At 41.7% G+C, this 15098-nt stretch overlaps 1 protein-coding gene across 4 annotated transcripts in view; it reads right to left on the bottom strand.

The window, feature by feature from the left end:
- The window catches only part of EYA3 (EYA transcriptional coactivator and phosphatase 3), a 117860-nt gene that overhangs the window by 6815 nt on the left and 95947 nt on the right, over positions 1-15098 (bottom strand). For all 4 annotated transcript variants that reach the window (XM_004025279.5, XM_004025280.5, XM_055389422.2 and 1 more), the window contains 3 exons: positions 12520-12634; positions 11363-11484; positions 1206-1306 (listed from right to left, as the gene is read on the bottom strand). In XM_004025279.5, the coding sequence (XP_004025328.1) occupies positions 1206-1306; positions 11363-11484; positions 12520-12634 (338 nt within the window). The remainder of the gene's footprint in view (positions 1-1205; positions 1307-11362; positions 11485-12519; positions 12635-15098) is intronic.

The following is a 15098-nucleotide window of genomic DNA, read 5'->3' as shown; positions in this document are numbered from 1 at the left end:
GCACTTTAGAATCAAAGCTTCATAACATATGTGAAAAAATAAGGATCCCTGAATTGCTACATAAAGTGGCAAATGAAAACATGAGATAATAATGCCAACTGATTACCAATCTCATAGTTTATTATAGTTGCTAAGGTTTCTACTTAACTGGATGAAGAGTATCAGGGCAGTTGGTTCTAGCTGGCAACCCAATGCCTCCATGTCTAAGAAATAGAGTTGCTAGAAGAAAATAAATTGGGATAGGGAGGGAAAGAACTTCTACAGATCCATTTAGCAGATGAGGATACTCAAAGAGGATAATTGTTCAAATTCACATAGCTAAGACACAGATGGGATTTTAAGTTCTATAGCCAAGACTCTTTCATCTATTGTTTCCTATATTAAGAAGGGGTGACCTGGGCCAGGCGTGGTGACTCAAACCTGTAATCCCAGCACTTTGGGAGGCCGAGGCAGGCGGATCACAAGGTCAGGAGTTCAAGACCAGCCTGGCCAATACGGGAAACCCCATCTCTACTAAAAATACAAAAATTAGTTGGGCATGGTGGCGGGTGCCTGTAGTCCCAGCCACTTGGGAGGCTGAGGAAGGAGAATTGCTTGAACCCAGGAGGCGGAGGTTGCAGTGAGCCGAGACTGTGCCACTGCATTCCAGCCTGGGAGATAGAGTGAGACTCCGTCTCAAAAAAAGAAAAAAAAATAAAATAAAATAAAAAAAGAAGGGGTGACCTGAAGTTGGGATCTGTATAGTGGTGGGGTTAACATCAGAACAATCTTTCCAGGGCTCAAAGGCAGGAAAGACTTTCTCTACAGAAACAGCTATTGGTTGTACTGTCTGAGAACTTGAAGCATGGAAAAGAAAGAATGATTAGCCTTTTTGCAGTCAACTCTGATGCTTGAGAAGGCACTGTCTTTGAAGATGGAAGATGGGGCACATCTCAGGTTTAACGATGGGATCCCTGTAGAAGGGCTTAAAGATTTTAAGATTCTTGAGTGACAGGGAGGAAGAGGAAAGGATGGATCTAAAAACTTAAGAGGAAAAACTCCATCTGGAGAAAAAAAGACCCTCTTTTTCTTTAAAGAAAAATGGGAGAGGAAGAAAGAGAAAATACTATAAATGCATAATAGATTGCTACGATTTTGTAGTTTTTCCCATTTTTCTCATTACTCGATGTACAACCACATAGACTATTTTTCTTTACCATGGTTACCTGTTTGGCTGCAATTTCTTCATCTCGTCCATCTCCAATCACTACATATGTGACTTTCTTTCCAAACCTTGACACAATTCTCTCAAAGCAGCTCTCCTTACCTGATGAGAAAAAGAAATTTCCTGTTAGAATACTCTTCTCTTCTTTTCAAAACCAAAGAAGAGGGCTGCTGCTAGGTTCACCTGCCTGTGCTTAGGTGGACTAAGTGACAGCCCATGTAGTTTGCTTGCTGGGGAGTAGGGATGGGAGCTAGAGATCCAGTAGACCCTCTGCCCAAAGAATGTGAAGTTGTGCCATTAAAACAACTTGGCCGGGCATGGTGGCTCAAGCCTGTAATCCCAGCACTTTGGGAGACCGAGGCGGGCGGATCACCTGAGGTCGGGAATTTGAGACCAGCCTGACCAACACGGAGAAACCCTGTCTCTACTAAAAAACAAAATTAGCTGGGCATGGTGGCACATGCCTGTAATCCCAGCTACTGGGGATCGCTTGAACCCGGGAGGCGGAGGTTGCAGTGAGCTGAGATCATGCCATCGCACTCCAGCCTGGGCAACAAGAGCGAACTCTGTCTCAAAACAAACAAACAAACAAAAAAACCCAAAAACTTATTTTAACCTTCACGTTGAGGGTGAAGTCCCTAAGATCTTAGTGTGAGGGAATTTCTATAAATGGGAGAGATTAATAGGTTTAGTGACTTGCCCCTAGATCACAAACAAGCAAGTAGCTAGAACTTGGGGCCCCTGACTCCAAATCTAGGCTCTGGTCATTGTGTCATAATGAATGAATGATTTTTGGGGTGAAATGTTTTAGGGTAGAAAAGAGAAGTGAAAACACAAGGCCCTGATTTCTTGTTAGAAACAATAACAAACAAAAAGCCATTTCCCTCCAATTCTTCATTTCCCAGAAACAGTCCTGGGTATAGGCCTTACGTCTTTCAGTGAGAGAATAGCCCCAGAATAGAACTGAGAACAGTGACCAATAAATATGGCAGCAACATTTGTCATATCTGGAACCTCCTTACTTACTATACCTTGTAGTTGTAACCAAGATACTGCATCACTGAAATTGACCTTGGGAAATGGGTGATTTAAATCCATTTCTCAGAACTGCAGACAGTTTTGAGAAACATGGCAGTGTATCAAAACTCAAATCCCATCTGCAACCAACACCTAAAACATACACAGATCATACTGCTGTGGGATACTTTATTTGTATAAATAAAAAGAAGTTATATCCCTTGCTCTTTTTATCTCCCTGCTTCTGCCACCTTCTTCAGTTAAACAAGGTCCTAACTTTGGCTTTCTTCTTCATCCTGCTCTATTAACCTTCTTGTTCTTTCCCCTTGCCCAATAGAGTGACTTAGCACCAGGGTTCCTGTGTAAATAAGATAAAGCTGCCTCTTCCTCAAGACACTTGACTGCCATCTGCTGGAAAATCACTGTAATATAAAAATATACAAATCTAAGATAACTGTAACATAATTGGCCAGAACTTATACTTCCATACTTAGAAGTCCTACTTGGCACAGAAGTTGTGCAGATATGTAACTGCAAATCTTTGACATCCTTAACCCAGAGGCACTTCAAAACGGACGGACTAGTCCGTCCAGACTAGACACCAGATCACTCTGGGCTCAGCTGGCCACTTACAATACAAGGCTTGGCTTAGGTGCACTTGGGTCTCTTTTAGTGCTAATGTTTTACAATAGAATTGTCATGCCTTACATTCATATGAGGGATTCAATCAATGTTTGCTGAGTAAATTCATATTAATCTCACAAATGATTCAGTGGAGGACTGTAGTCCAGGTCTTATGCCTCAATTCAGTTCAAACATTAAATCATTCAACTAATAATAAATTCTTATTATGTTCAAGGTGTTGAAGAGTTCTTTAATTCCATTTCACCCATTACAGCTTTACAAACTAAGCCAACCTCCACCAGATGCACAGTCTACTATGATCTGTCTGTAGCAAAAAACTTTTTTAAGTGAGTCAGTTTGACTTTCTTGTAAGACTCAACAAAGGCAGTAACTCATATTTGAGGATAAGAACACAGACATTTTCACTGTCCTGGCATGCAATGATCAAGGATGAAATATACTCTGTAATGTCTCCTTTAAAAGGATTAAGAGGCCAAGAGAGTTATTAACAGCTCAAAGTAAAGAAGCAGCTCCATGAAAACAGGACTCACTCCAATACAGTTGGTAAAATACTTCCATTTCTGGATATGAGCTTTCCTGTTCAGGAGGATGAGGCCAATGGTTAATCAGTTTACCATATGTCAAGCAATTGAAGCTGGTGAACTGTAAGATCAGCCAAATCTTTGGAGAATATTAGTCCCTGGGTTTTCTCTATTAAAATATTTCTAGCCAGGAGCAGTGGCTCATGTCTGCAATGCCAGCACTTTGGGAGGCCTAAGGCAGGAGGATTACTTGAGCACAAGAGTTTGAGATTAGCTTGGGCAACACAGTGGGACCTTTTCCCTACAAAAAATTAAAAAATTAGCTGGGTACGGTGGTGGAACACGCCTGAAGTCCTGGCTACTCAGGAGGCTGATGTGGTTGGATCGCTTGAGCGTGGGAAGGTTAAGGTTGCAATGGGCTATGATCGTGCCACTGCACTCCAGCCTAGGTACCAGAGTGAGACCCTGTCTCAAGAAAACCCCCCAAAACAAAAAAAAACTTCTGACATTTTCAGAAATTATTTTGAGAATTCTCTTTAATGTCCCCAAATCACATAATGGCCATTAAGAGAACCATATTTTGCTATCATTTCAGAGGAAGTGAAAAAGTATTTCTTCTCCTTGCTCCCATTTCACAGTTCTGTGAAGAAAAGCCTCAAGCCTCCTACTGTGGTTACCATAGCACCAGATCCCACTGCAGCTTTGCAAATTAGCTCTGGATGAACTGAGACTGAGGAAAAATACCAAATAAGCACACTTACTGACAGAGGGAATGAGATCATTTCCATTAGCCTGATGAGCCTGCGGGTGCCAGGTCTCAGTATAATAAGCACTACAGAAAATCTATCTTTCAGATGTGGGAGGCTCAGTGAGTGCTCTGGGTTCCTATGATATACATAAAGCAACCGGCAGCAGGAACAATATCTGAAGGGAGCGCTTTCATATATGTTCCCTTCCACCCAATCCCTTGTAAATGAAATAATTCAACCATACAAAAAAGCATGGAGAATTACCAGCCTTGACAACAAAGTGAGACTCCATTTCTACAAAAAATAGGAAAAGTTAGGCATGGCGGTGTGCGCCTATAGTCCCAAGCTACTCGAAAAGCTGAGGTGGGAGGGTTGCTTGAGCCAGGGAGGTCGAGGCTGTAGTGAGTCGTGATCACTGAACTCTAGCCTGGTGAGACCCTGTCTCAAAAAAAAAAAAAAAAAAAAGAAAAAAATGCCTACCACCAACGAAGCTTTGTAAAATCTTAACACTTCATAGTTGCTGTATTTATTTACTTATTTATGAGACAAAGTCTTGCTGTGCCATCCAGGCTGAAGTACAGTGGCACAATCATAGCTCACTGCAGCCTCAAACTTGTGGGCTGAAGTGCTCCTCCCACCTTAGCCTCCAGAGTACCTAGGATTGTAGGTACAAGCCATCACATCTGGCTAATTTTTTTTTTTTTTTTTTTTTGAGACAGAGTCTTTCTCTGTTGCCCAGACTGGAGTGCAGTGGCGTGATCTTGGCTCACTGCAACCTCCGCCTCCCAGGCGCAAGCAATTCTCGTGCCTCAGCCTCCCAAGTAGCCAGGACTACAGGTACCCGCCACCATGCCCAGCTAATTTTAGTAGAGACTGGGTTTCACCGTGATGCCCAGGGTGGTCTCGAACTCCTGAGCTCAGGCAATCCACCTGCCTCAGCCTCCCAAAGTGCTAGGATTACAGGCATGAGCCACGGCTCCTGGCCACACCTGGCTAATTAAAAAAAATTTTTTTGTAGAGATGGGGTCTGACTATGTTGTCCAGGCTGATCTCAAACTCCTGGTCTCAAGTGATTCTACCACCTCAGCCACCCAAAGCCCTGGGATTATAGGCGTGAGCCACTCCACCTGACCCTTATAGTTGCTCTAGATTTAAAAAAAAAAAAAAATCAAGACATTACAGAACAAAACTTTTCAAGTATTCCTAAAATGTAAATATTTTAAATCTTTATATAGATATTACATACTGTACATTTATCTGTCTGCAATGTTTTTTGTTCATCAGTTTTTCTTTTTTTTTGAGACAGAGTCTTGCTCTGTTGTCCAGGCTGGAGTGCAGTGGTGCAATCTTGGCTCACTATAATCTCCGCCTCCTGGGTTCAAGCTATTCTCAGGCCCCCGAGGAGCTGGGATTACAGGCGCACACCACCATGCCCAGCTAATTTTTGTATTTTTTGCAGAGATGGGGTTTCACCATGTTGGCCAGGCAGGTGATCCACCCACCTTGGCCTCCCAAAGTGCTGGGATTACAGGCGTGAGCCACCGCGCTTGGCCTATTGTTTTTAATATTAATCCTTATGAGTATATGTAATTTTACTTAATCCACTTTTAACTGCAATATAGCATTCTGTTGTTTGAATATATCTATCAATTTTCTGTTCATGGACAGGTTTACAGACCAATTATTTTCTATGATAAGCAAGTGTGCATCAAAAAAATCCTTGTACATGTCTCCTTGTGCATGTAAGAATTACTCAAAGGTAGAGGTTAGCAAACTTTTTCTGTAAAGAGTCAGAGAGTATATAGTATATATTCTAGGCTTTGCAGGCCCTATGGTCCCTGTTGCAACTATTCAGCTCTGCTACTGTAGTGTGAAAGCAGCTATATAAATAAGTGGGCATGGTTTCAATAAAAACTTACACAAACAGCCAGAGGGTAGGATTTAGCCCATGGACTGTAATTTGCAGACCCCTGCTCTGAAGTATATATATATCTTAAAAGTGGAATTGCATGATCATAGGGTTATGTACACCTCAAACTTCATTAGACATTAACGTTCTCCAAAGCAGGTTATATCCATTTTCATTCCCATTTGCAGAGGCAGAGTTCCCATTACATTGTTAGATTTAAGTTTTTGTCTATCTGATGGTTGGAAAATGTACCACATTTAAATTTGCATTTTCTTGATTTGCAGTTCCTTAATTTGTGAGGTTAAGGACTTATTCATATATTTACTGACAGTTTTGTTTTCCTCTTCGGCAAACTGGTTGTTTCAAGGTTTTTGCCTATTTTTCTATATTCAAAATTGTCTCTTGCTTACTGATTTGCAGGAATTCTTTATAGATTCTGCATTCTTTTTCTTTTGAGATGGAGTTTCGCTCGTTGCCCAGGCTGGAGTGCAATGGCGCAATCTTGGCTTACTGCAACCTCTGCCTCCCCCATTCAAGCGATTCTCCTGCCTCAGTCTCCCCAGTAGCTAGGATTACAGGCGTGTGCCACCACGCCCAGCTAATTTTGTATTTTTAGTAGAGACAGGGTTTCACCATGTTGGCCAGGCTGCTCTCAAACTCCTGACCTCAGGTGATCCACCCACCTCGGCCTCCCAAAGTGCTGGGATTACAGGCATGAGCCACTGAGCCTGGCAGTTCTTCATAGATTCTGTATTCTAACTGCCAATTAAATGTGTTGTAAATACCTTATCCCAAAATGTGGGCTTGTCTTGTTACCTTTTTTCAAGAGACAAGGTCTCCTTCTGTTGCCCAGGCTAAAGTGCAGTGCAGTGGCACAGTCACAACTCACTGCAGCCTCCTTGAACTCTTGGGCTCAAGTGATCCTCCCGCCTTAGCCTCTTGAGTAGCTGGGATTACAGGCACTCACCACCACACCCGGCTAATTTTTATTTTTATTTTTGTAGAGATGGGGCCTCACTATGTTACCCAGGATGGTCTTGAACTCCTGGCCTCAAGTGATGCCTTAGCCTCCCAAAGTGCTGGAATTAAAGGCATGTGCCCAGCTTGTCACTTTGTTATATTTAACTGTATGTAAAATTAAAAGTTCCACGCAATCAATGATTTTTTTTTTTTGCTTTTTATACTATCTTTTGATTCTTAAAAGAGGCCCATCCTCACCTTAAGATCATACAGATACTGTTCTATATTTTCTCCTAAAAATTAAAAAACTTACCTTTCACGGTAAGTTTTTAATCTACCTGTAATTTATTTTTGCATATAACATAAAGAAGGAAAACAATTCTGCCTTTTTTCCTATATGGATAATCCAGTTATCTTAGCACCACTGATCGAAGGTAAGTTCCATGAGGACAGAGGACTTTTGTCACTGCTGTATTCCTAGTGCCTTGGCGTTGCCTAGCACACAATAAGCACCATTATTATTTTTCCTCATCTAGTGGATAGTTTCCATCTGCATATAAAATAGATATAATTTCTCTTATGAATCTTGTAAGTCCTCTGAAGTCCATATACCTCTAGAGCCACTACTTCATTTTTCTGTTCCTCTCCAAACAAACCTCCTCTAAAGAGTTGTATAGTTCCCTTCTCCAACTCTCCTTCCATTCTCTCTCATTTACTAATAAGTTAGTAAAAATATTAGAACAGGTCTAATAAAAATATTGTTAGACCAGTTCTATAAAATTTCAATTCTCTCTTAAACTACTTCCAATTAGGGTTTAATCCCGATCACTCCCCTATTCAAACTGCATGTCAAAGCTATTAATGATCTTCATGTATCTAAAAACAATCTTCAATTCAATTCTCAAGTCTTTTTTTGAGACAGGGTCTCACTGTGTTGCCCAGACTGGAGTACAGTGGCATAATCACGGCTCACTGCAGTTTTGACCACCTGGGCTCAAGCGATTGTCCCACCTCAGCCTCCCAAGTAGCCGGGACTGCAGACATGCACCACCACTCCCAGCTAATTAAAAAACAAAAAAACAAAAACAAAAACAACTATGTAGCCCAGGCTGGTCTTGAACCCCCGGGCTCAAGCAATCCTTCTGCCTCAGCCTCTCAAAGTGCTGGGATTACAGGTGTGAACCACTGTACCTGGCCCTTGGGTCTCATTTGACCCATCAACAACATTAGAAGGAGTTGATCACTCTTCCTTCATTCTTTCAAGACACCATTCTTCTCATTCTCCTCCTGCCTCACAGGTCAATCTTCCTGACACCTTTTGCTGGTTCTTCCTCATGATCCAAACATTAGAGGACCCCAGGGCGTAGCTCTTAGACCTCTATTCTTCTCTATCTCTACTCACTTCTTTTTTTGTTGTTGAGGTGGAGTCTCGCTCTGTCACCCAGGCTGGAGTGCAGTGGTGCCACCTCGGCTTACCACAACCTCCACCTCCCAGGTTCAAGCGATGCTCCTGCCTCAGCCTCCTGAGTAACTGTGATTACAGGCGCCTGCCACCAAGCCCAGCTAGTTTTTGTATTTTTAGTAGAGAGGGGGTTTCATCATGTTGACTAGGCTGGTCTTGAACTCCTGGCCACAAGTAATCAGCCCGCCTTGGCCTCCCAAAGTGCTGAGATTACAGGTGTGAGCCACTACACTTGGCCTGTACTCACTTCTAAGATCTCATTTTACTTGAGAAAACTGAGGCTCAGGAAAGAAGATAATCTGCCTAAGATGAGAGCTAGTAAGTAGTGAGGCCAGGACTTAAATCCGTGTCCTTGATGTTTATTTTCTTTTTCCTTTAAAAAAAAAAGCTGGTAAAATATGCATAACATGAAATTCACTAATCTTTAAAACAAAAAATTTTGGCGAGGTGCGGTGGCTCACGCCTGTAATCCCAGCACTTTGGGAAGCTGAGGCAGATGGATCACCTGAGGTCAGGAGTTCAAGACCAACCTGACCAACATGGTGAAACCCCGTCTCTACTAAAAATATAAAATTAGCTGGGCATGGTCGTGCATGCCTGTAATCCCAGCTACTTGGGACGCTGAGGCAAGAGAATCGCTTGAACGTGGGAGGCAGAAGTTGCGGTGAGCCAAGATCGCACCATTGCACTCCAGCCTGAGCAACAAGAGCGAAACTCCAACTCAAAAAAAAGTAGCATAAAATTTACTCTCTTAACATTTTTTTTTTTTTTTTGAGGCAGAGTCTCACTCTGTTGCCCAGGCTGGAGTGCAGTAGCGCGATCTCGGCTCACTGCAACTCCACCTCCCAGGCTCAAGCAATTCTCCTGCCTCAGCCTCCCAAGTAGGTGGGATTACAGGCTCACGCCACCATGCTCGACTAATTTTGTATTTTTAGTAGAGACAGAGTTTCACCACTGTGGCCAGGCTGGTCTTGAACTCCTGACCTCAAGTGATCCGTCTGCCTTGGCCTCCCAAAGTGCTGGGATTACAGGCGTGAGCCACTGTGCCTGGCTTCTCTTAACAATTATTATTATTATTATTTTGAGATGCAGTCTCACTCTGTCACCCAGGCTGGAGTGCAGTGGCGCAATCTCGGCTCACTGCAACCTCCGCCTCTCAGGTTCAAGGGATTCTCCTGCCTCAGCCTCCTGAGTAGCTAGGACTGCAGGCGAGTGCCACCACGCCCAGCTAATTTTTTGTATTTTTAGTAGAGATGGGGTTTCACCGTGTGAGCCAGGATAGTCTCGATCTCCTGACCTTGTGATCCACCCACCTGAGCCTCCCAAAGTGCTGGGATTACAGGTGTGAGCCACTGTACCCGGCCTCTTAACAATTTTTAAGTGTAAAGTTCTGTCATGTTAACTATTGTTTAACAGATGTCTGGAACCTTTTCATTTTGCATGACTGCAACTCTATATCCGTTGAACAACTCCCATTTCCCTTCCCCTCCAGCCTCTGGCAATTATCATTCTACTTTCAGTTCTATGCATGTGATTACTTTAGAAGCCTCATATAAATGGAATCTAAAGTATTTGTCTTTTTGTGATTGTCTTATTTTCACTTTCATTTAGCATGTCTTCAAGGTTCATCCATGATGTGGCCTGTGACAGAATTTCCTTCCTTTTTAAGGCCAAATAATATTTCACTGTACGTGTATACCACATTTTGTTTATCCATTCATCCACATTTGACATTTGAGCTGCTTCTAAGCTCTGAACTATTGTCAATAATGCTGCTATAAACATGAGTGTGCAGGTATCTCTTTGAGACCCTGCTTTTGGATATTTGGATATATTTCAAGAATCTGAGACCCAATTCCCTCAGATATTTACGCAGAAGATTACCCAGGCTGAACTCAAACTCCTGGGCTCAAGTGATTCTCCTGACTCAGCCTCCCAAATACCTGGGACTACAGGTATGCACCACCGTGTCTATCAACAGTTGCATCATTTTACAATCTTACCAACAGTGCACAAAGGTTCCAATTTCTCCACATCCTTGTCAATACCTTTTATTTATTTATTTAGAGACGGAGTCTCGCTCTGTCACTCAGGCTGGAGTGCAGTGGCGTGATCTCGGCTTACTGCAAGCTCCGCCTCCCAGGTTCACGCCATCCTCCTGCCTCAGCCTCCCAAGTAGCTGGGACTACAGGCGCCTGCCATCACACCCAGCTAATTTTTTGGTCAATACCTGTTATTTTATTTAAGACACAGGGTCTCATTCTGTCACCTAGGTTATAGCACAGTGGCAAGATCACATAGCTCACTGCAGCATTGAACTTCTGGCTCAAGTGACCCTCCCACCTTAACCTTCCAAGTAGTTAGGACTACAGCTGCGTGCCACCACACCCAGCTAATTAAAAAAACTTTTTTGTAGAGACGGAGGTCTGCCATGTGGCTCAGGCTGGTGTTGAACTCCTGGCCTCAAGTGATCCTCCCGTCTCAGCCTCCTAAAGTGGTGGTAATACAGGTATGATTCATCTTGTCTGGCCACCATTTTTAGGTATACAGTTTAGAAGCTTGATTTTTAACCTAGTGCTTTTTCTATTATACTACATACTCTCTGTGAAAAAGAGAAACTTGAAATGAGGCAAAACTAGATTTCTAAGCTAGATATTATGTTCTTTCAAATATTATCAAAGAGCATGCTTATGTAACTTACTAGCTGTGAGAACCTGAGCAAGCTATATAACTACTAAGCCTCAATTGCATTACTGAAAATATTAGAAGACTGTTGTGAGGATTGTAGGTATTACAAATAAAGTGTCTAACAGAGGGGCTAGAAAATAATAGGTGCATCATGAGTAGAAAGTTTTATTGCAAGGCCAGTGACAAGAAACAGCATAGAAACCATACCAATTTTGGTAGCACTATAGATGTTCTCAATAGGAAATATTTCTCCTAGTCCATATAGGAGAACCTTGGCCAGGGCTGGAACCAGCTGGGTGGTAGTGATCAGAACATTCACACAATTCTTTCTATAAGGGAGTAAAAGGGAAAAGAAAAGGTGAAACTAAACCAACCTGAGAGCAAGAATTCATATGTGCCAACTCTTTAGAATTTAATTATTAAAAATTAACTTTAAAGGACCTGGTATTATACTGTTCAGAGCCAATGTTCAGCTACTACTCATTATTTCATGTTCATTTACTTTCTATATTAAAGGGCAGAGATTCTACTTATTTTTGTACCTTAGTGGACACAGAGCAACAACTTAGTTCTTGCCTTCTTTCCCCTCTGACCATTCTAGTCACAAGTACTGGATAAATACCACCAACCCATGTCACTGATAGCATATTTTAGAAAACAAACAAACAACAAAAAGCTCTGAGCTGTACTCTTTCATCTGAATGCAAGTCAGTCCATAAATGAGATATGATTTGTGTTCGCTTTGCTCTTCACACAACAGCAACACAGATTCTAGAATACACATTAATTTTATATGTCCTTTACCTTCACCAGATATCCACTCCTTGGTGTCAGCTTTACTACGTTGTGGATCTGGAATTACTGCTTTGCGGGAGGGAGTAATAGGGTATTGGTGCAGACACAGACTGGTGCATTTATTTCCCAGTCTAAGCTTCATGTTGAAATCTCCTTAATCTGCTTAATGTACCCTTTTTCTTTTGAATCTTGCCTTCTTTAGTGGGTTTGGATACATTTCTTGGAGCTTCCTGTACCTAGGATATTGTAATACATCTCCTCCATGTATTCTTTGACGTCACCAGGTCCAACTTATGGATAAGAGATTATGGGTTACTGAGTTTTAATTTCGTGAGCAAAAAGTAAGGAGAAAGAAAAAGGATTTCATATATAAATATTCTCTTAAAACTAGAAGGTGTGCTGTTAACATAAAATGACCTTGCTTCTCACCTAACACAAATACTTCCCTACATCATTTAAACTCCTCTCTACCCCTATCCCAAACCCTATTTTAGAGAATGGCTTATCCTGAACTGGAGTAGAAGAATATGTCTCTGAGAGGATGAGACCTAAAAGAACCATTTCCATACCTGGACTGGATGAGAAGTAAGGACTTTAATGCAGTTCCTAACCAGGAATCTGTTAAAACTTCAATTTCTGCTCTTAATCTCTGCAGTGCTTCCTTCCTCTGGGGACTGAGGAGACCTTTAGGAATAAAAGCAGACACATTTATCATTTGACAACATATATTTGCTGACAGTGAGAAAGCAACTTCTAAATTCAATTTAAAAAGTGTGAGTCATTGAAATATTCTACTGAGTATGTGTATATATATATATATATATATATATATACGTATTTTTTTCCCATGAACACATGTGCTTTATTGAATTCCATTGTAGACAGGTGAATATAAACTGCTGTATATAGGGGTGGGGTCAAAAGGGCAGGATCAACAGCCCCAGGGTGCAGGGTCAGCAGTGGAGTACATGGGCTCTACTACTGGCCTTGGAGATCCTTTATCTTCTGAGAAATTGCTTGGAAGATTATCACTGAGCTAGTGGTGAAAAGCATGATGAGTGCAATGACCACAGGGATGTCAAGGAACAGGGTACAGATGTTCAAGCACTTGGTGGTGGAGGCACAGGCCTGCACCCCGGTCACGTCACCCACCATCTTCCTGTCCCTAGACTTCATGCAGTACACTAATGCTATGAAGCCCAGGAAGCACTAGTTTATGAAGAGCATTTTGAACAGGGTTTGGGCATGGAGGTCTCACTGCAGATGTGGATCACAGAGGACATCAAGGGAGCAGAGCTATGGGGTGCCCCTAGCATGGCAACCTCGTGTTTCTCCTTGAACATCTCCTAATTTGTCAGGAGGCCAGTGTTGGCGTGAGTGAACAAGGATTTGGAAGTGTGGTTCTTGGTGTCAAGATAAGACCAGTTGTCTTTTTTTTTTTTTTTTTTTGAGATGGAGTCTTGCTCTGTTGCCCAGGCTGGAGTGTAGTGGTGCAATCTCAGCTTACTGCAACCTCCGCCTCCCGGGTTCAAGCAATTCTCTGCTTCAGCCTCCTGAGTAGCTGGGATTATAGGCAGCTGCCACCACACCCAGCTAATTTTTGTATTTTTAGTAGAGACGGGGTTTCATCATATTGGCCAGGCTGGTCTTGAACTCCTTACCTCATGATCCACCCACCTCGGCCTCCCAAACTGCTGGGATTACAGGTGTGAGCCACTGTGCCTGGCATTTTTTTTTTTTTTTTTTTAATTTCTCTTCTTGGAGAAACCTTAGAGTAGTGCTACCCAGAATGCCATTTTTACTTTCTTTATCACAGTGTTTTGGGGATGTTCAGGCAAAGATAAATTTTTAGAAAAGTCTTATTACGGGGACACAATAACAACAATAAAATCAGCTGACAGAAATAATTAAGATTCTGGTGCAAGCTCCTTCTTTCATCACCAACCAATAGCATATCTTTTGCAGACTGGTTGACCACACTTTGAATTGCACTGCTTAGAACATGACATCAAGAACCAAAGTGCAAAAAATTAGTGTTACAGCTAGAAGAGTCCTTAGCATTTCTAATCTCTCTGTAAAGAAACCAAACCCAATGAAAAAAAGGGCCCTAAGATTACACAGTAAGTTTGCAGCTTTTGGTCTTAAGAAGTCTTTCCATTACTCCACAGAACTTCCATGGTGACTACCTGTCCACTTGCTTCAGAACATGTTGACATGAAATTCCAGGTTGAATGACTAATTCTCCATACTGTACTTCTGAAACAACTCCAACTGATAAGACACTAAAACACTACCCAAGACTAGATATCTAAGCACAAAAGAGAGCTCATATGATGGGAGCCTGCTCTCAGACACTTCAGTTAAAATATTCAAGCAGTAAATCTGGATCTGAATTTTCTATAGTGGAGGTTAAAAAAAAATCCTGTATTCTATTAGTAATACTCCATAAAAGAAGATGGCATTTTTGTGAGGAGGAGAACTGGAGTATAATTTGTTTTCAGATTGATGGTTCCACAATGTAAGCCTAGAATTAGATGACTCTTAACATTTTGGATAAAACAAAACGACAACAAAACCAGTACCTATATATGATATACTCAACTAATACATGATGTGGCGCTTTCATCAATTCATATTGTACAAAACATACAGCTGGCCATTAATTTTAATCTATTCTCCAAAGTAGGCTCAGAGGATTCTTACACAGGGTTACATCGCTTTGTTCAGGAAACCAGGTCCAGGCATTGGGCAGGGAAAAGATAAAGAGACTCAGGCTGTATATGAAAACTAACAAAAGAAAGGCTAATGTTTGTGAGAAAGAAAATGCAAAAAGACTTGGAGTTACCAAAATAAAAAATACTGGCTTTGAATCATGAGAAGAAATAAGCAACAAAAAGGGGAATCTGAAAAAAGTAAATTAGATTCCTGAAGTCTGGAAGCCCATGATTTTTATCTGGTATTAGAGAGCTGTAACTGAAATGAACCAAATTGATCTTTAAAGTCTTGTTCCTACTTTCTGCGCCATATTGTAAGGCAGCATAGTATAGTACAAGGGCTCTTGACCTTGAGTAAAATACCTCTAGGCCAGCAGTCCTCAACCTTTTCAGCACCAGGGACCAGTTTCACAGAGGACAATTTTTCCATGGAC

The sequence above is a fragment of the Gorilla gorilla genome, chromosome 1, assembly GCF_029281585.2.
Source record: "Gorilla gorilla gorilla isolate KB3781 chromosome 1, NHGRI_mGorGor1-v2.1_pri, whole genome shotgun sequence".
Lineage (NCBI taxonomy): Eukaryota > Metazoa > Chordata > Mammalia > Primates > Hominidae > Gorilla > Gorilla gorilla.
This window is presented reverse-complemented; position numbering and strand designations above follow the sequence as displayed.